At 42.9% G+C, this 15,948-nt stretch overlaps 1 protein-coding gene across 4 annotated transcripts in view; it reads left to right on the top strand.

The window, feature by feature from the left end:
• The window catches only part of cep128 (centrosomal protein 128), a 38,008-nt gene that overhangs the window by 9,527 nt on the left and 12,533 nt on the right, over nt 1-15,948 (top strand). For all 4 annotated transcript variants that reach the window (XM_011491480.3, XM_011491481.3, XM_020714502.2 and 1 more), the window contains exons 8-17: nt 1,890-1,973; nt 2,951-3,025; nt 3,121-3,250; nt 4,113-4,252; nt 5,114-5,185; nt 5,350-5,493; nt 7,705-7,893; nt 9,840-10,301; nt 12,548-12,712; nt 13,345-13,506. In XM_011491480.3, coding sequence (XP_011489782.3) covers nt 1,890-1,973; nt 2,951-3,025; nt 3,121-3,250; nt 4,113-4,252; nt 5,114-5,185; nt 5,350-5,493; nt 7,705-7,893; nt 9,840-10,301; nt 12,548-12,712; nt 13,345-13,506 — 1,623 coding nt within the window. The remainder of the gene's footprint in view (nt 1-1,889; nt 1,974-2,950; nt 3,026-3,120; nt 3,251-4,112; nt 4,253-5,113; nt 5,186-5,349; nt 5,494-7,704; nt 7,894-9,839; nt 10,302-12,547; nt 12,713-13,344; nt 13,507-15,948) is intronic.

Raw genomic sequence — 15,948 nt, 5'->3', positions numbered from 1 at the left:
TAAACTTCGTCAATCACTTCTAATGGTTATACACTGCAATGTTTTGCTCTTCAGGAAGCTTTTCTCGTCTGACGCAGACATTGACATCTCTGGTTAATGTGCTTCTAGTCATTTATTTGTCCTCATATGCATTTTTTCATATGGAGAAAATACTGCTGGGATAAGAATCCCAGCAGTGCTTTTGCTCCTTGTGATAAATCCGTTGTGCTACAGCGCTGAATGCTGATCGGTCACTCTTGAGTGCTTTTACAGATTGTTGGCATTTATTAGTTAATAATCCTCCATTTTTCATGTTGCGGGATGCGTTTCTTCCACAGGAGGATTAAACAGGAAGGATAACTGTGTTTCTGGAAGATTACTGAATTGTTTCTTTGAAACTTTTCCATCTTCACCTGATGAAGACGCAGCAACAAGAATTTGTTTGATGAGAAATTTTCTGCATAATTAGACCGTGATTCCTATAACTTGTTTATTCCTCGACACGTCGTCAAATACTTGAACTCCTAATTTCAACCCCACCAAAAAAAAAAACTTGCTACATTTTAGTCAAAGTACTTGGGTTGATTTTCCCACCAGAGCATAACGACGGTTTAAAACCTTTTTTAAGTATTCCCACTGCACAGAATGCATGTTTGTCTCATAATCTGTGTTATTTCTGATGAATGGAACTTTTCCATGAAAGTTTGAGAATTTCATATCAGATTCTGTGTTGGTGTTTAGCATTCTTGCTATCTTTTAAGTACTTTATCCATGTGATGTTAGTGTCTGGACTGTTTGATCATTTCCGTTTTTTTCTGATGTCTGTATTTTATCTGTCAGGGCAGCTGCATTTTAAAAGGCAAAAAGCGTTTTGTTTCTATACAGAAGGTAAAGAAGTTTGAAAGGTCTAAGGCTGGATACAACCTCAGTGGCTCCTCCCAAACACCCGGCCCGATGAAATTGGTATTTTTGCTCTTTTAACATGTTCTTGTGGCATTTTGCTGATGGTGGAGGACATGTATAAAGGAAATTAAGCTTAAAATTGCATTTCTGAGTATTACCTTTTATTCAAATCATTGTAAATCAGGATCAGACACAAAAGATTGTATTTGTGGTGTGGAAAATAAACCGGGCGTCCTGCTCCGCTCCATTCTGATGCATCCACCTGCACTGCAGACAAACAGATCCGTGAACGCCTTTGTTTTCCTCGTCTGAGCTGGAATCTGGATCAGAACTGTACAACTGGAGAGCTCCAATAATGTTCACTATTTTTGTTGCACCGCTAATGTTAGGTTAGTGGTGTGAGGGGCTGTAATAGTTCCCAGGAACTGGGAGGAGAAAGGGGGCGGGGTTCCTTCATGCCAACTGTCCCGCCCAGAACTCAGAGGTGATGTTTTTTGATTTTGCAAAAAAAGAAAGAAAGAAAAAAAGAAAACTGCATAATGACTGAGAACACTTTGAAAATAGAAAAAAAGATGATGGAAGTGGGTCTTTAAAGTCGAGGTAACACTGCTGGGGGGGTGGCTGAGCCGTTTGCCCAACCAGAAAGGGTAAATAAAAGGCGAGAGGACAGGAAGGGAAAAATCATCTTTTATTTCTGCTAAAGAGCAGGCAATGAAGAAGAGCAGAGGGTACATTTCCTCTCCACCTATGAGCGCCTTGTGATGTGAATCAAAGAGATAATGAGTCACTTGGGTAGATTGCATTGCCAGCAGCGGGTAATTCATCACCCCGGCGTGCTCCAAACCAAAGGGATTGGGTGGGATATGAGCTGGTCCAAAAACCTGCCACCATGCCAGTTTTTGTTTCAGGAAAGTAAGGTGGGATTCATTCAATAAAGCCGTGTTTGATTCTTTTTTATCATGCCTTTGTGCGTTTATCCGCTTGTGACTTCTTTTTTTCTTTTTAAGGCTTTAGGAAGACGCAAAGTACAGTCGCGTGAAGACGAGGCGACGGCCGCCAGGCTGCTTGGAGCAGAGCGGGAAAAATCCAGGGTGAACTTTGTTTGCAGTAGTGCCCACTAGCTTTTTCATGCAGGTGTTTTACATAACATGGGATCATTACAAAATAGGGGTGTAACGATTCATGAATGTATTGACGCATTGATTTCTATTCACACAGTCCAGCCAGATCCATCTGTCTGAGGCAAGTTGTTACTTGAAACGACCTACGGCTTCATAAAATCGTTTCAAAATCAAACAAATTGGTTATATTAATATTGGGAATATGACATTTTAATGGCTATTGTCGCTTGGATGTTTTGTCAGTTGGATTGGATAAGCACACGGCGAGGATCGTCACGTCTGGATGAAACAAAGGCTCGCCACATTCCTTATTTAGCGTGTTGATGGGGTAGATGGCAGGTTTATTTATCTTAACATAAAGATGTCAAATGAAACTCGATTTACTCTGCCTGTATGTGACGTCATGACCAAACGCCAGCGGACACGTGATGACGGGTGGACCGGCGTTAAGCATTCAAAGAGGTTTACTGTGATATGCACAGCTAGGAAACGGGTTTCCCTGCAGAATGAGATGCTTACTGAAATGCCAGAAGGTTAAAGGTTAAGTCAAATAAAGATAGGGTAGGATATTTAACATAAAATATAACTATGCATCAGTAAATGACTGAACCTTGAAACAAATCAGCTGCTCTGCAAATTCAGCTGAGAAAAGACTTAAGATTTTACAAAGAGGTTGCCCGCTGTTATGAATTTCTGCCTAAAGTTGACCTGGATCGATTCGAAAGCGGTAAATGGGATCGAATCGGATCGTTCAAAATGACCTCAAATCGGCTGAACTGTATCCGCAACTTGTAATTGTGATTTTCGTTGTTGAAATGAATCATTACACCCCGATTACAAACCATTTTAGCATAAGAGGAGCTCACGTTTCCTTAAAACATTCAAAACCGATTCTTTTTCTAAACATTGTAGACGTTTCTTTGGGCTCAATGTTCTTCTCCTCCTAGTTGGAGCAGGAGTTGGAGAAAATCCGGAATTTGCTCCAGCAGTCAGAGGACAGAAGGGAGTCCCTAATGAAACAGGTTGGTTTGTCTGACTGTGTTGATCCACAGTGGTATTTGGAAGACCAAATCTCCATGCAGCCTTAGACAGTCTGTTTTGTGTCCGCCTCAACCAGGTGGAGGACATGCACAGTGAGCTGCTGAAGAGAAGGACAGAGAGGGCTGAAGCTGCCAGGCCGCCATTGGAAACCCCCCCACTCTGCACCCAGCCGCACATCAGCCGCTCTGAGCAGGACGTGGGAAAAGGTGAACCTGTAGGGTCCAGCATGAAGGAAAAGAAATGGATAAATGACAGAGTTCCGCTGTGTAACAACACAAACGGATGGTCTCCCTGGGTTAAGGAGATCTCCAGACAATGCAGATGTGATGCCAACCGCTGAATCAAAACAGGAGAGTGGGTGGTGGAAACGCAAAACAGCAGAGCATGGGAGGCTTGATGAAGCGCCGCTGAGAGTAAACACAGCGACAAGATGATTTAGGTGTGGGAGAAGGGGCAGAGAATTGATTTGAAAACTGGGAAAAAGCTCAACTTCTGTTACAGAGAAATATTAAAAAACAATTTCTTCATTTGTAATTCACTCGGTTTGAGTTATTTCTTTTGTAGAAAGCACTAATTTGAAGATCTTAATGTTGAAAAAAGGGAAGTGGAGTTTTATTTAGTGGTGTTCACGGCACAAACCTATCACCGATGATGAATGGAGAAGGCTCTCATGAGGAAATGGAATTGTAAATGTTAGAAATGAAAACATTTTACACTTTCATTAAGAGGTCCGGGATGTATTTAGGTTTTTTTGTTACATTTCTGTTTCAAAAGGTTTTGAAAAAATAAATGGAAACTCTCCTTTATGAATGAATGAATGAATTATTTTGTAGCCTGTTTTTTACGTTAAATTTCACTCACAAGTTAACTATTGAATTGTGCAATATTTTTTATTTTTTATGTTTAGATGTTGTAAATCCACATTTACAGAGCAGTTATCACAATGCTTCTCCTGTTCTTCTGAGTTAATCCAGGTTCACGTGCGCTCTGCTTTTCTCGTCTGTGATCGCAGCGATAAATGAAAACGGGATTACAGTTTGCTTTTTCTGCACTCCTGTCGTCCCGTAGGTCGCGCAGACTTGGAGAAAGAGCTGCTAGAGCTGCGAGCTCAAGTGCAAAGGGCGTCCGTCCTCGATGAGGTCGAGGAACTGAAGAGGGCCCTGGACTGTAAGGAGAAGGAGAGGCTCCAGCTCAGCTTACAGGTGAAGGTGTGTATTGGAGAAAGCGTTCGGAGGGGTCATTTCATGCCGTTTGAAGAGTCCTTCAGTGTCTCCAGTCTATCTTTTTAGAGTTTGTGGCAGAAAACTCAAGAACTCTCAGCTGAAGAGGAAATGATTACAAAGCGAGCGACCCTCTTACTTTACCAGTTCCAGCTCCTCTCCAACCACCAGGTGGCTTTTTCCAAACTGTCACCACTTAACCTCCCGCCTCTTTAGATCGGTGAAGATCAGATGTCAGGAAGTCATCAATAATCCTCTGCAAAAGCGGTGTGACGTCCTGCCCCCTTTTCTGGAAGGAGGCAGACCAAAGCTCTCATGCGGAGCCGTTGTAAAGCGTCGGTGGCAGTGGCTTCAGCGAGCACGGGCTCATCCCTCTGATCACGCCGCTTCCTTTCACTGGGAATGTGTTTCAACGCCCACGCAGGATCATTGCAGAGAAAACGCCAAAGAGACTAAGCTAGTTTCTCATGCATCACCCGCAGCATCTCTGGTTTTGAGACCAGAAAAAAGCAACACAGTGCAGAAATATTTGAAAAGCATTTTCTGTGTATTGAAGGTTTTTAGTGACAGAATAATTAGCATCAACTAACTCGTGTAAATACCCATTTTGGCGCCAGGATGAGTTCATTTTGATTTATTGTCTTTCAGTTAATCCAAAGAGGCTCCTTCCTAAAAATCTTCTTCTGAGCATCTTTCTAGATTATCTGTTGTTAGCAGGCATGTAAACAAACTCTCCTTTCCTGCCTTATATTTTAGCTCTTATAGATTTTTTCTCTCCCTGAATCACAATTATAATTGTGTTTTTCTACCTGGAGCGCTGGCACTTACTTTCTTTTTTCTGCTCTGAAGGAATTGTCGTCTGACTTCGCAAGGCAGGAGGAGCAGCAGCGGAGAATGCTGGAGACGCTCCGAGACCTGCAGGTAAACTGGAAAATCCCAGCCTGAAGTTTGCCGCTTAGGCCACGATTCTTACGGAACCAGAATGCCGAGTTCACTTTTCATTTTTTTAAAGATAACCGAAGAAAAGGTTTGAATGTCAGACAGGGCGAAAAAGGGTTCATTCTTGTGTTCTTTCAACCCTGCAGAGTCGAGGACTAACAGAGAAGAGGGAAATGGAGGCGTTACTGCTGGAGAGCACGAAGAGCAGAGACGATCTGAAGACCAGGGCTCAACAGGCTGTGGGGCAGTGGAGGGCAAAGTGCAGGAGGCTGCAGAGGGAGGTGGAGGAGGTGAGTGCTCACACTCAGCCGTTTGGAAAAGATGCCACCAACACTTAGCAAAAAAATTGTTTGATCGTTGAAAATAATAAACTAATGGAAAAGATTTCCAGCCAAATCAAATGTGTTAATAAAATAACACTTTTTTGTTGGGAGAGCTAAATGCAAATATGTTGGTACAACATGATGAACAAGAAGCCGTCCGACTAGATAAATATCCATGTAACACACCAAAGAACGACCTGATTCCATCGTCTTGGGTCATCTCAACGGGAATTCCAAAGGTAGGAGTTTGAAAGGTGTACCTCTTCAAATAATACACTTCAGTAAACTGTGTTGCCCTGGCAACAGCAAGTTCAGTTTAGAAAAAGAATAGCACTGTCATGGCTGCCAGACACAATAGGCTGGAGCAGAGCTCAACTAAGTTAGGTAAGGTCGAGTGTGACGGCACCAAATGAAGTCAATTCAGTCGCCATCTTTTCATTATACGGTGCGGCCTTGTTGGAGCCAGAAATCCTCAGTAAGCTGTGATTGGTCCAAGTTGGGCTGGGTCAACGTTTCTTTTGCAACCGCTCTCGCCAATCACAAATGAGCTAGTTGGAAGTCCACACCCCTTCCATTTGAAACCAGGCCTGGGTGAATGTCTGACAATCAGAGGTTTCAAATGTTGGATGTTGGAGGCCAGCAGCCACCACCTGCCTTTATTGAGGCATGTGCATTTATAACTTGAGTAACTTGCACTACAGAAGAGGATTAGAAAGAACGTGTTAACAAACGGCAGCAGGTTCTTCTGACCAATAGAATGACTGAGTAACAGCTGTTTGTTTCTCTATATAAGTCTATGGGGTTTTGGCTTCTTGGAACCAGTGGTTACTTCCTGTTCAGACGTGACGGGGGAGGAGTCACTCAGTCCAGTTCCCTTAAAGAGTCAATGTGAACAAGTCAAAACAACAACATATAGGCAGTGTGATGTCACTTCTATGAAGAACCTACTAATTTGTGATGCAAAGTACAGCCACACAACCAAAGGTCACAACCCCAATGGTAAACAGGGCAACAGTCAAAACCAACACAACCTTTTACAACCCCAACACAGAAACACATTTGAAACAGAACAAAACATTATTACCCACAATGCAAATGGGCAAGGCTTCTGCCACCTAATATGTCCATCCAAAACCCATCTTCAGAACCTGCTCGACCCCTTCCAGGGTGATGGGGTTGCTGGAGCCGACCCAGATGGGTGAAGTATACTGAACAAAACGCCAGTCTGTTTCAGGGCCACACACTCACAAACAATGTAGAAACACAAATTAACCCATGACGGCTGCTTATTATCTGTGAGAGGAGGCCGAAGTGGCGAGAACATGCAAACTCCACACAGAAGAGACCCAGCCGGGATTTGAACCAGGACCTTCTTGCTGTGAAGCCAGAGTGCTAACCACTGTACCATATGCCCGCAATCTAAACATATTACTATTAAGTTCAGTTGGCAAAAGGTCTTTCAGTAAATGGTTTTGTTGGTAGATGACTTAAATGTGAAACCACAAAATTACAAAATAAAGAAAGTTAAGTGTTGTATGTTAGATTTAGGCTAACAAACATCCAGTTGGCTTTTTTTTGAGTAAATCCTCAGATGATATTTGATGATTCTCTTCTTGTGTCATCTCAAAGAGTCGTTAGGACTTTGTCTCTGGCATTTTTCTGTTTGCTTGACTGCAGGGGTTGATCTCCCAGTGATCTCCGTTTCATTCCGGTGGAGCCTCTTCCAAACCTTCATTTAACTCTCCGGCTTCTTGGAACAGACCGACTCCCACCTGCCGCATGCTACGTGACAGGAATGAATTACAAACTCGCCCCCCTACGCTCTTAATGAATTATGGGAAGGAATCAAGTGCTCAATTAAATGATTAGCTGCCGAGCTGCAGCAAAGTCTTTGCAAATTCCAGGCAAAGCCAAAGCATTAGAAGCAATCTGCCTTGAACAGACCTAAGCATTGTCTCTTATCAGAAAGCTGAGTGTTAGCATTTTCCTATCAGCTAAGAGCTAATGCTGCATATGTTTCTCTTCCTCCGTCTCTCCATCACACTCCTCCACTCGTCATTATTGTTCGAGCTCCTTTGTGTACATTATCTTTCTCCTTCTCCTCATTTGCTATTCTCCATTTTCCCTTTTCCTCTTCAACTCCCTGCTTCCCTTTTTTTTTTTTGTTCCATCCACCAGGCAGCAAAGCAGAAGGAAAGCTCGCACGCTCAGCTGAAGTCCCTGAGCCAGCAGAGTGAGTCAGCCTGCAGGGAGCTCACTGAAGTCCTCGGCCGTTTGGCCCAGCGGGATGAGGAGCTCCACCGCAGGGAGGTGGAGCTGATGGAGGCTCGCCAGCGACTTTTGACACTAGAACAGGAAAACCGTGAGGTGTGTGGGGAAGAAAGATGCCGTTTCTCGGCAGGGCAGCGTATAAATACAACGCTTTCCATACAGAAGCCAACACCAGTACTCCGGATTTGATACCGGCTCCTGAATGAGAGCTTTTTAATTACAGTGTTAATCGCAGGAGTTGCGTTCTAAAAATAACCCGCGATTTGCGAATCCCCAGAAGTACCGGTAGTCATATTTACTTCTTACAAAAATTACAGATGTTTTACAGTTCTAAAACCCCTCACTTCATACACGTTTCTCAGACAGACACGAACATTTTCACACTTTTCTCTTTTTCAGATAAAAGATCATTAAGTATTATAGAATGAAAAGATAGTTCAGCTAGAAAATTGGGTCAAAATCAATCAGGAAACCTTTTCAAAACTCTGCCGCTCGGGTTCTTACAAGGACAAAAACAGTAGACCGCATCCGTCCAGCTCCACAGTCTTTACAGTGGCTGCCTGTCTGCCACTCTCTGGTCATCATCATAAGTATCTATAAAAATTATGTAAGTATACCTAAAATTTTAGCTTTTAACATTAACAAAAGAAAAAAGCAATATGAATCCACTTTCAACAAATATTACATTTATTTTCCAACACAGAAACCCTTTTATAGTCTAAAACAGAAAAGAAGCTTAAAGTGCCTGAAATAAAAAAATCCGTCATTCCTTTCTTTAAACTAGAAACATATTGACCAACTGAACCATTTGATGCTGAGAAAAACAATTCAATCAATAAATAATATTAAATGTAAATTGATCTGAAAAATTAACACAGCAGCACCAATATATTTAACGCTTTTAGTCTGAAGGAATAAAACATTGTGCTGATTTATTTTCTAAATGATCGATTGTTTATTTCTAATGTCATCAACAGCTGTTTTCCTGTATTACCTGCTGTCTTTATGTCAAATACTGACACCAACTAAGCGACAGGCAGACAAAGAAAACATTGATGGAAAATAAAGACACGTCATCAAAATGTCTACAATAGTTATAATAATAATAATAATAAAGAAGCTGCAGGGACGACAGTTCACAGTTTTAGGCTGTTTCAAACTCTGTCATATAACAGATTATAGGAAACCAACAGTGGCGCAGATTTTTTCCAAGTACTGAGTCGCCGCCACCGCAGCCCCCCTTTTGCGCCCCGAGCAATTGCCCGTATTATTTTTGCCTAAAACTGCTACTACTGCGGCGCGCCCCCCTATTTGAGAAGCACTGCTTTAAGCGGACTTTAAATCCAGTTCTTTTTGACTTTCTTAACATTTCTATTGTGTTAATACATGAAATGTGCTACACAAATAATCGTACCTTTTGTAAAAATGGCGAGCTGTATTTCGTACAGGACATTTGGGAGATAGGAGTTTGATTGACAGTTGTCTACAGCCAATCCGGATGCAGAAGACAATGCGCTGGGAAGAAAAAATTCATGCAACATTGCACACAAAAATCGGTGTGACCCGTGAGGTACGCAACCCGAGAGCGATGTTCTGATTTTAATGCATCATCTTAGAAACATTAGTCTCTGGCGGAAACTCTTTTCACTGGCTTACCCCTCAAATCAACGCACAGAAAACAAGCACAACAGGGGGGAAATGTGATCCACACATCAGTGCACACAGTTTTCATAAAGTTCAAGCGGAACTAAACAACTTGGTGAATGTGAGACTCTGCAGCCGAGCATCACCCGAATCAAGCTTGCTGCCTTCACAAGCCCACTGACAGGGACTAAACGCTTCTGCTGGGTTCAGAATTTGGTGTTAAATTAAAAGGATTTGATACTTAATATTTATACTTAAGTGTTTAACTCAAAGTTATAAAATGTTCATTATTTGGTGCAGCAACTCTCTAGATCTAAGTCATGTGATTCACAGATTAATTTTGCTGTTTTATGGTTATAATATTTTTTTAAACGTAATAATGAACGTCCTGACACTAGGTGAAGGAGGCCTCTGCTGCCCTGGAACAGGAAGTGCATCAACAAGCTGCCATCCAGTCAAGACTAAAGGAGGAGAACCAGACGTTAGAAGAACGGGTCGAAACACAAAGCCGTCGTTCTCAGAGGGCCCAAGATGTGCAGGCGGAGCTTCAGGCCTCCTTGAAGCAGGCGACGGCCGCCAACATGCAGCTATCACTGCGGCTGGCGGAGGAGGAGAGCGCGGTGAAGGAGCTGAAGAGGAGTAACGCTGAACTGGAAGCCAAACTGACGGCGCTGCGGGTGGAGCGGGCCGCGCTGGGCCAGCAGCTGCAGCTGGAGAGGGAAGTCCACCAGAAGGAGCTGGACAGCGTGAAGGCCACAGCAGAAGACAGCGTCATGAAGAAAGAGCGGCAAGCGCACGAGGCGCTCAAACTCTGTCGCCAGGAGCGGGACGAAGTGAAGGAGCAGCTGAGAGGAGTTCAGGTAAGCCCTTTCTTTCATCTGTGCTACTATGGAGCCACCTTCTAGAAGAACACGCAGTGGCTTACCGATTTACCCAAAGGTCTGGAAGCCGTCTTCCTTCAAGAAGGGATCTGTCCTGTAATTAAGAGAGATTTCTTCTCCTAATATGTCAGCATTAGTGGCTGTTAAGCTCTTATTACCTTCAGACAGACGGAGCCGTGTCAACTAAGCCTCAGAACTGGACTCGTAATTTCTTTGTCCAATGATGAAGAGACAGCATTTCACTGAGATTGGACTCAAAGACCCATTCTGATGAAATTCCCATTTTTGTTTTTTTTAGCATGTTCTTGTAGCATTTATGTGATGGATGACACATATAAAGAAAATTCAGCTTAAATTGCATTTCCCATCATTTCTTCATTCAAATCTTACATCATGATAGAATGGTTTATCAAGGTTTTGGCTTAATAAAGAGATTTCTGATCAAAATAAAAATAAAAACAATCTACCAATTTTTGTAGAAAATAATAAAATATTTCTTCAAAATGTGTTTTTTTTTAATATCTGAACTACTCATGCTGTGATTGTAATTTGTTTTAGAGGTAATTAAACAATTTATTAAGAAAAATGACCCTCCCTTCTTCCTAAATTCTGTTTGCTGAAGCATTGACATTATTTTTAATGTCACGCTTTCTTTTTTCTTTTTTTTGTTAGATCACTTCCTGTGTTCAAAGCCTTAAGAGAGCCTCAGCTTTTGCTCACCTTTACATTTAAGCTCCCATCAGTTTCACACTTTGATTGACATTTAGAGTGTCATCTCAGGGGGGGGGGTGGGAATTTGCCTCGGCCACTACACACACACACTTTCGTACTCACACATCATTAAGAAAAAGTTAGGGATTTGCTTCTTTACAGCACAAAAGCCCAACAGATGATTGCGGAGGCTTTAAGGCCGTGTTCTGCATCAGTGTAGGAAGGTAGAGTCTCCTGGTGGGAAAGTTTAACTATCATTTTTCAGACTTTTGAAGTCTCATCATGATTATTTTGGAGATGAGCCCTCTTGCCTACTTTCAATATCGCCCATGATAAACCCCCGTGGGCACTGGCTCTCCTAAGGGGCATTGTCCTGCTGGATATGGTGGAGGTTAGCCCATTAGCTGTGCTGAATGGCATTAATATCTGACATCGCTCATTGTAATGGCATCATTTCCAAGTGTTGAAAGGACAAGGGCGTTCGCAGGAAAGGTTTTTAACTCCAAGCCTCAGGGAACGCCAGATGTCCCAAAAAAGCTCACCCAATATTCACACCGTACAGCCAGAAGCCCTGTATTACATTTGTAAAACAGTGGACTGTCAGAAACGGCTAAAAATGGTTCTAATTTGCTGGATTTCTGCTCCACTTTGTCCCTGCCTTACTCCTCATTCTGGTTGAGCTTTTTCTCCTGCAACTCCTTTTGTTTGGACACTTTTTTATTTCTGGGGCTTTAAAATGAGCGGCGGATCCTTGTTCTTTCCATTTTACAAGGTTCTGATGACGGTAAGTTTAGACCAACACTATTAAATTCCCACTGGAATCATCTTATGATCTACTTCCCAAACATTCCCATCCGTCTTTTAGTTATTATCATTAATATTATTATTATGACGTTTTAGCCAAAATCAGAAACCCTGACCGTTGGTGTGGAGCAACCCCACCCCCCTTTCCCCTCCCCACTGCTCTCCCGTTAGCTTACAGCCCCTCAAAACTCCAACCTAACATTAGACGCACATGAAATTTATTTGTCTGCAAGTGGTCGCATAAAGTTTTTGTTTTTCAAGCAACATTTTTTCCTCTGCTCCTGATGAACAAAAATGTGGATAGGGAAACACTCTGAAATGCAATCTTAAGGTTAATTTTCTTTATAAATGTTCTTCATCATCGGAAAAATGTCACAAGAGCATGTCACAAACAGCAAAAGCACCATTTTCCTTGAATTGGTGGGAAAGCTGCTGTCTAAACTCTTGCATAAATGGACTTTAAGAAGTTTAATTCTCACATAAGGAACAACTCCACAGCCTGTTCATTCTAATTGCTTGTTTTACTTTTTTTTAATGTATCTTTTTTATAATCAGCTAAATGGAAAGCGGATTTAATCAGATTCTCTGAATATTTCCAGGTAGAATATAAAGAAAACTGTCAAGTTTAGCTTCAGATAAAGGCCTCCAGTGTTTAAGGCCTGGATGGTTTGCGTGTTCCGGTGGCTCTGAACACGCGTGTACTGTATCAGGCAGATGCAGCATCGGATAAGGAACTGCGCGAAGCTCTGCAGATCAAGTTGGACAGGATGAAGGATGAGTGTGATAAACTGGCAGCACAGCTGAGCACAGAAGAAGAGAGCCGTTCCCTTCTCCAGAGAAAATACCAGCTTCTCAAGCAGCAACTGGAAGACAGAGTGAGTCCAGATTCCCCTCCATGAATGTTAATGCACCATTAATGTACCTTCCATTTCAAAAAGCTTCTGTCTTATGTTTTTTCTTTTACTTTTTGTGTATTTACCACATAAACTGAATGCCTTTTTAGGCGCTGATATCTGGCCTTGATTGGAGTGGTTCTGAAGGTCAAGTGGTTCCAGTTTAGTGTTATTTATAAAAGACTTTTTATCGATGTGTCTTTAAGTGTTTTACAAAAGCTGAGGAAGTATTGACCCCAAAGCGCACCCTGTCAGACCCCTGATAAGTTGTTTCAGGTTCTTTCAGGGGAGCCACGTATTGATCGGAAATTGGTTAAGTGCAGAAAACAGGCTCTTATTAATGTAACATGGGCGCTTTATTATCTCAGCAACAGGATAATGATCCATAGTCTCTTGGCAGTGATGATCTCTTGGTTCCTTTTCTCTGACAAATCGATAGTCTTTGTCCCGGTAAAGACCTCAAACCTGTTGAAAGATCTGTCCTGACCAGAACAGATAACTACAAGTTTGTTGGAGGAGAAAGAAGCTGTGAGCCAAAGCTGCTTCTTGTTTGACCTTTTGATGCTCAGAAAGTGAGTTTGGAAACACAAACAGGCTTTTGTTGTTGTCCACAGGCCCTGTTGGGTAAGCAGAGACACGCGTCTGAGTCTGAACGGGAGCGTCTGGAGCACAGGGTGCTGCAGATAGAAGCGGACCAGGAAGCCGTGCTGACGGCTTTGGGTGAAGAACTGGACGCTGCCTGCCGCATCCTGGCTAAAAACGAAGACAAACTACAAGTATTTGCTGTCATTCCATTATTATTCTTTTAACGTTGCCATGAATCTGCTTTTAGTTTAAGGATCTTTATCGTTCTGCCTCCATAATCCTAGTAAATATCCTGCTAGAATTTGACTCCCTCATGCTTGGAGGCTGAAGCCTTTCGGTCCAAACGTCTCAGAAGCCAGATAAGAAACAAACCAACTGCTTCCTTGTAAACTTTCTGCTCTCTGCCTCTTTGTCAGTTTTGGGGAAAGCAGGTCTTTGTAGGTGATAGACCTGGTGAGAGAAAGGCTCTTTGAGGGATCTGCTGTGCTGCTTTGCACACGGAGAGCATCACTGTCCATTCAGGAAATCACATCAGATTGTTTGTTACAGATGGTTTTGGACAGATGGTCAGATGTGCATCTACTTCTTAAAGTTTGTTAACCCTTTTTAATCATCCACATGTCAGTTTAGAGTCGCCCCTCTGATCTGATAATGTCCTATAAATCTTCTGCTTCTTACAGAAGTTTGATCTCCAAAACAATAAAAGAGCCTTCCTTCCCCTCCTACTTTACAATACGACCACATCTTCTCGTTGGTGAAGTTTACCTCGAGCCATTCACACACTCCTGCTGCTGCCGCTTCAGGCTAATTAACCCCGTCTGCTCTTATCTGCTCTTATAGATTTCTCAATCTGCTCCGGCGGTGATGCGGTCAGACATGCGAGTCTTACCTCATCTGTAATCTGTCATGTTGAGAAGAAGTCAAACTTGCCAGTGATTGGTTTAATGAGGGGGATCATTAACAGATAAAGGGCATTATTAGGAGGCCGTGTCTCCATTGCAGCTCCTGCCTTTGTCTCCTTCTGCGGAAACTCATAAAAATACTAGTTTGAATAAAACCATTACTTTAGGGATTGGTCCTAAGTTATTAGCTCCTTTTCTGTCCGATAGTTAATGCTGTTAATATTTGATATATTTATGAAATTTTGCTTCTTTCTGGATTTTTTGTCATTGCCAACTAATGCAAGCAGTTGATGCCTTGCAAAGCTGTGCTGCAGCTTCTGCTGGAAAATGAGCCAATCCAATCCTGATATCCAGATCCAATCCCGACATCCAGATCCAATCCTGATATCCAGGTCCAATCCTGATATCCAGATCCAATCCCGATATCCAGATCCAATCCTGATATCCAGATCCAATCCCGATATCCAGATCCAATCCCGATATCCAGATCCAATCCCGATATCCAGATCCAATCCCGATATCCAGATCCAATCCCGATATCCAGATCCAATCCTGATATTCAGATCAAATCCTGATATCCAGATCCAATCCTGATATCCAGATCCAATCCTGATATTCAGATCCAATCCTGATATCCAGATCCAATCCTGATAACCAGATCCAATCCTGATATCCAGATCCAATCCTGATATCCAGATCGTATCCTGATGTTCAGATCCAATCCCGACATCCAGATCCAATCCCGATATCCAATCCCGATATCCAGATCCAATCCCGATATCCAGATCCAATCCCGATATCCAGATCCAATCCCGACATCCAGATCCAATCCCGACATCCAGATCCAATCCCGATATCCAGATCCAATCCCGATATCCAGATCCAATCCTGACATCCAGATCCAATCCCGACATCCAGATCCAATCCCGATATCCAGATCCAATCCCGATATCCAGATCCAATCCCGATATCCAGATCCAATCCTGACATCCAGATCCAATCCCGACATCCAGATCCATCCAGATCCAATCCCGACATCCAGATCCAATCCCGACATCCAGATCCAATCCCGACATCCAGATCCATCCAGATCCAATCCCGACATCCAGATCCAATCCCGACATCCAGATCCAATCCCGATGTCCAATCCTGATATCCAGATCCAATCCCGATATCCAGATCCAATCCCGATATCCAGATCCAATCCCGACATCCAGATCCAATCCCGACATCCAGATCCAATCCCGATATCCAATCCCGATATCCAGATCCAATCCCGATATCCAGATCCAATCCTGACATCCAGATCCAATCCCGACATCCAGATCCAATCCCGATATCCAGATCCAATCCCGACATCCAGATCCAATCCCGATATCCAGATCCAATCCCGATATCCAGATCCAATCCCGATATCCAGATCCAATCCCGATATCCAGATCCAATCCTGACATCCAGATCTAATCCCGACATCCAGATCCATCCAGATCCAATCCTGACATCCAGATCCAATCCCGACATCCAGATCCAATCCCGACATCCAGATCCAATCCCGACATCCAGATCCAATCCCGACATCCAGATCCAATCCCGATATCCAGATCCAATCCCGATATCCAGATCCAATCCTGACATCCAGATCCAATCCCGACATCCAGATCCAATCCCGACATCCAGATCCAAAGGTCACAGGTTTTGCACATTGAGCCCAAAAACGGTTGTAGATACTTG

This window comes from Oryzias latipes, chromosome 24 (genome assembly GCF_002234675.1).
Source record: "Oryzias latipes chromosome 24, ASM223467v1".
Lineage (NCBI taxonomy): Eukaryota > Metazoa > Chordata > Actinopteri > Beloniformes > Adrianichthyidae > Oryzias > Oryzias latipes.
This window is presented reverse-complemented; position numbering and strand designations above follow the sequence as displayed.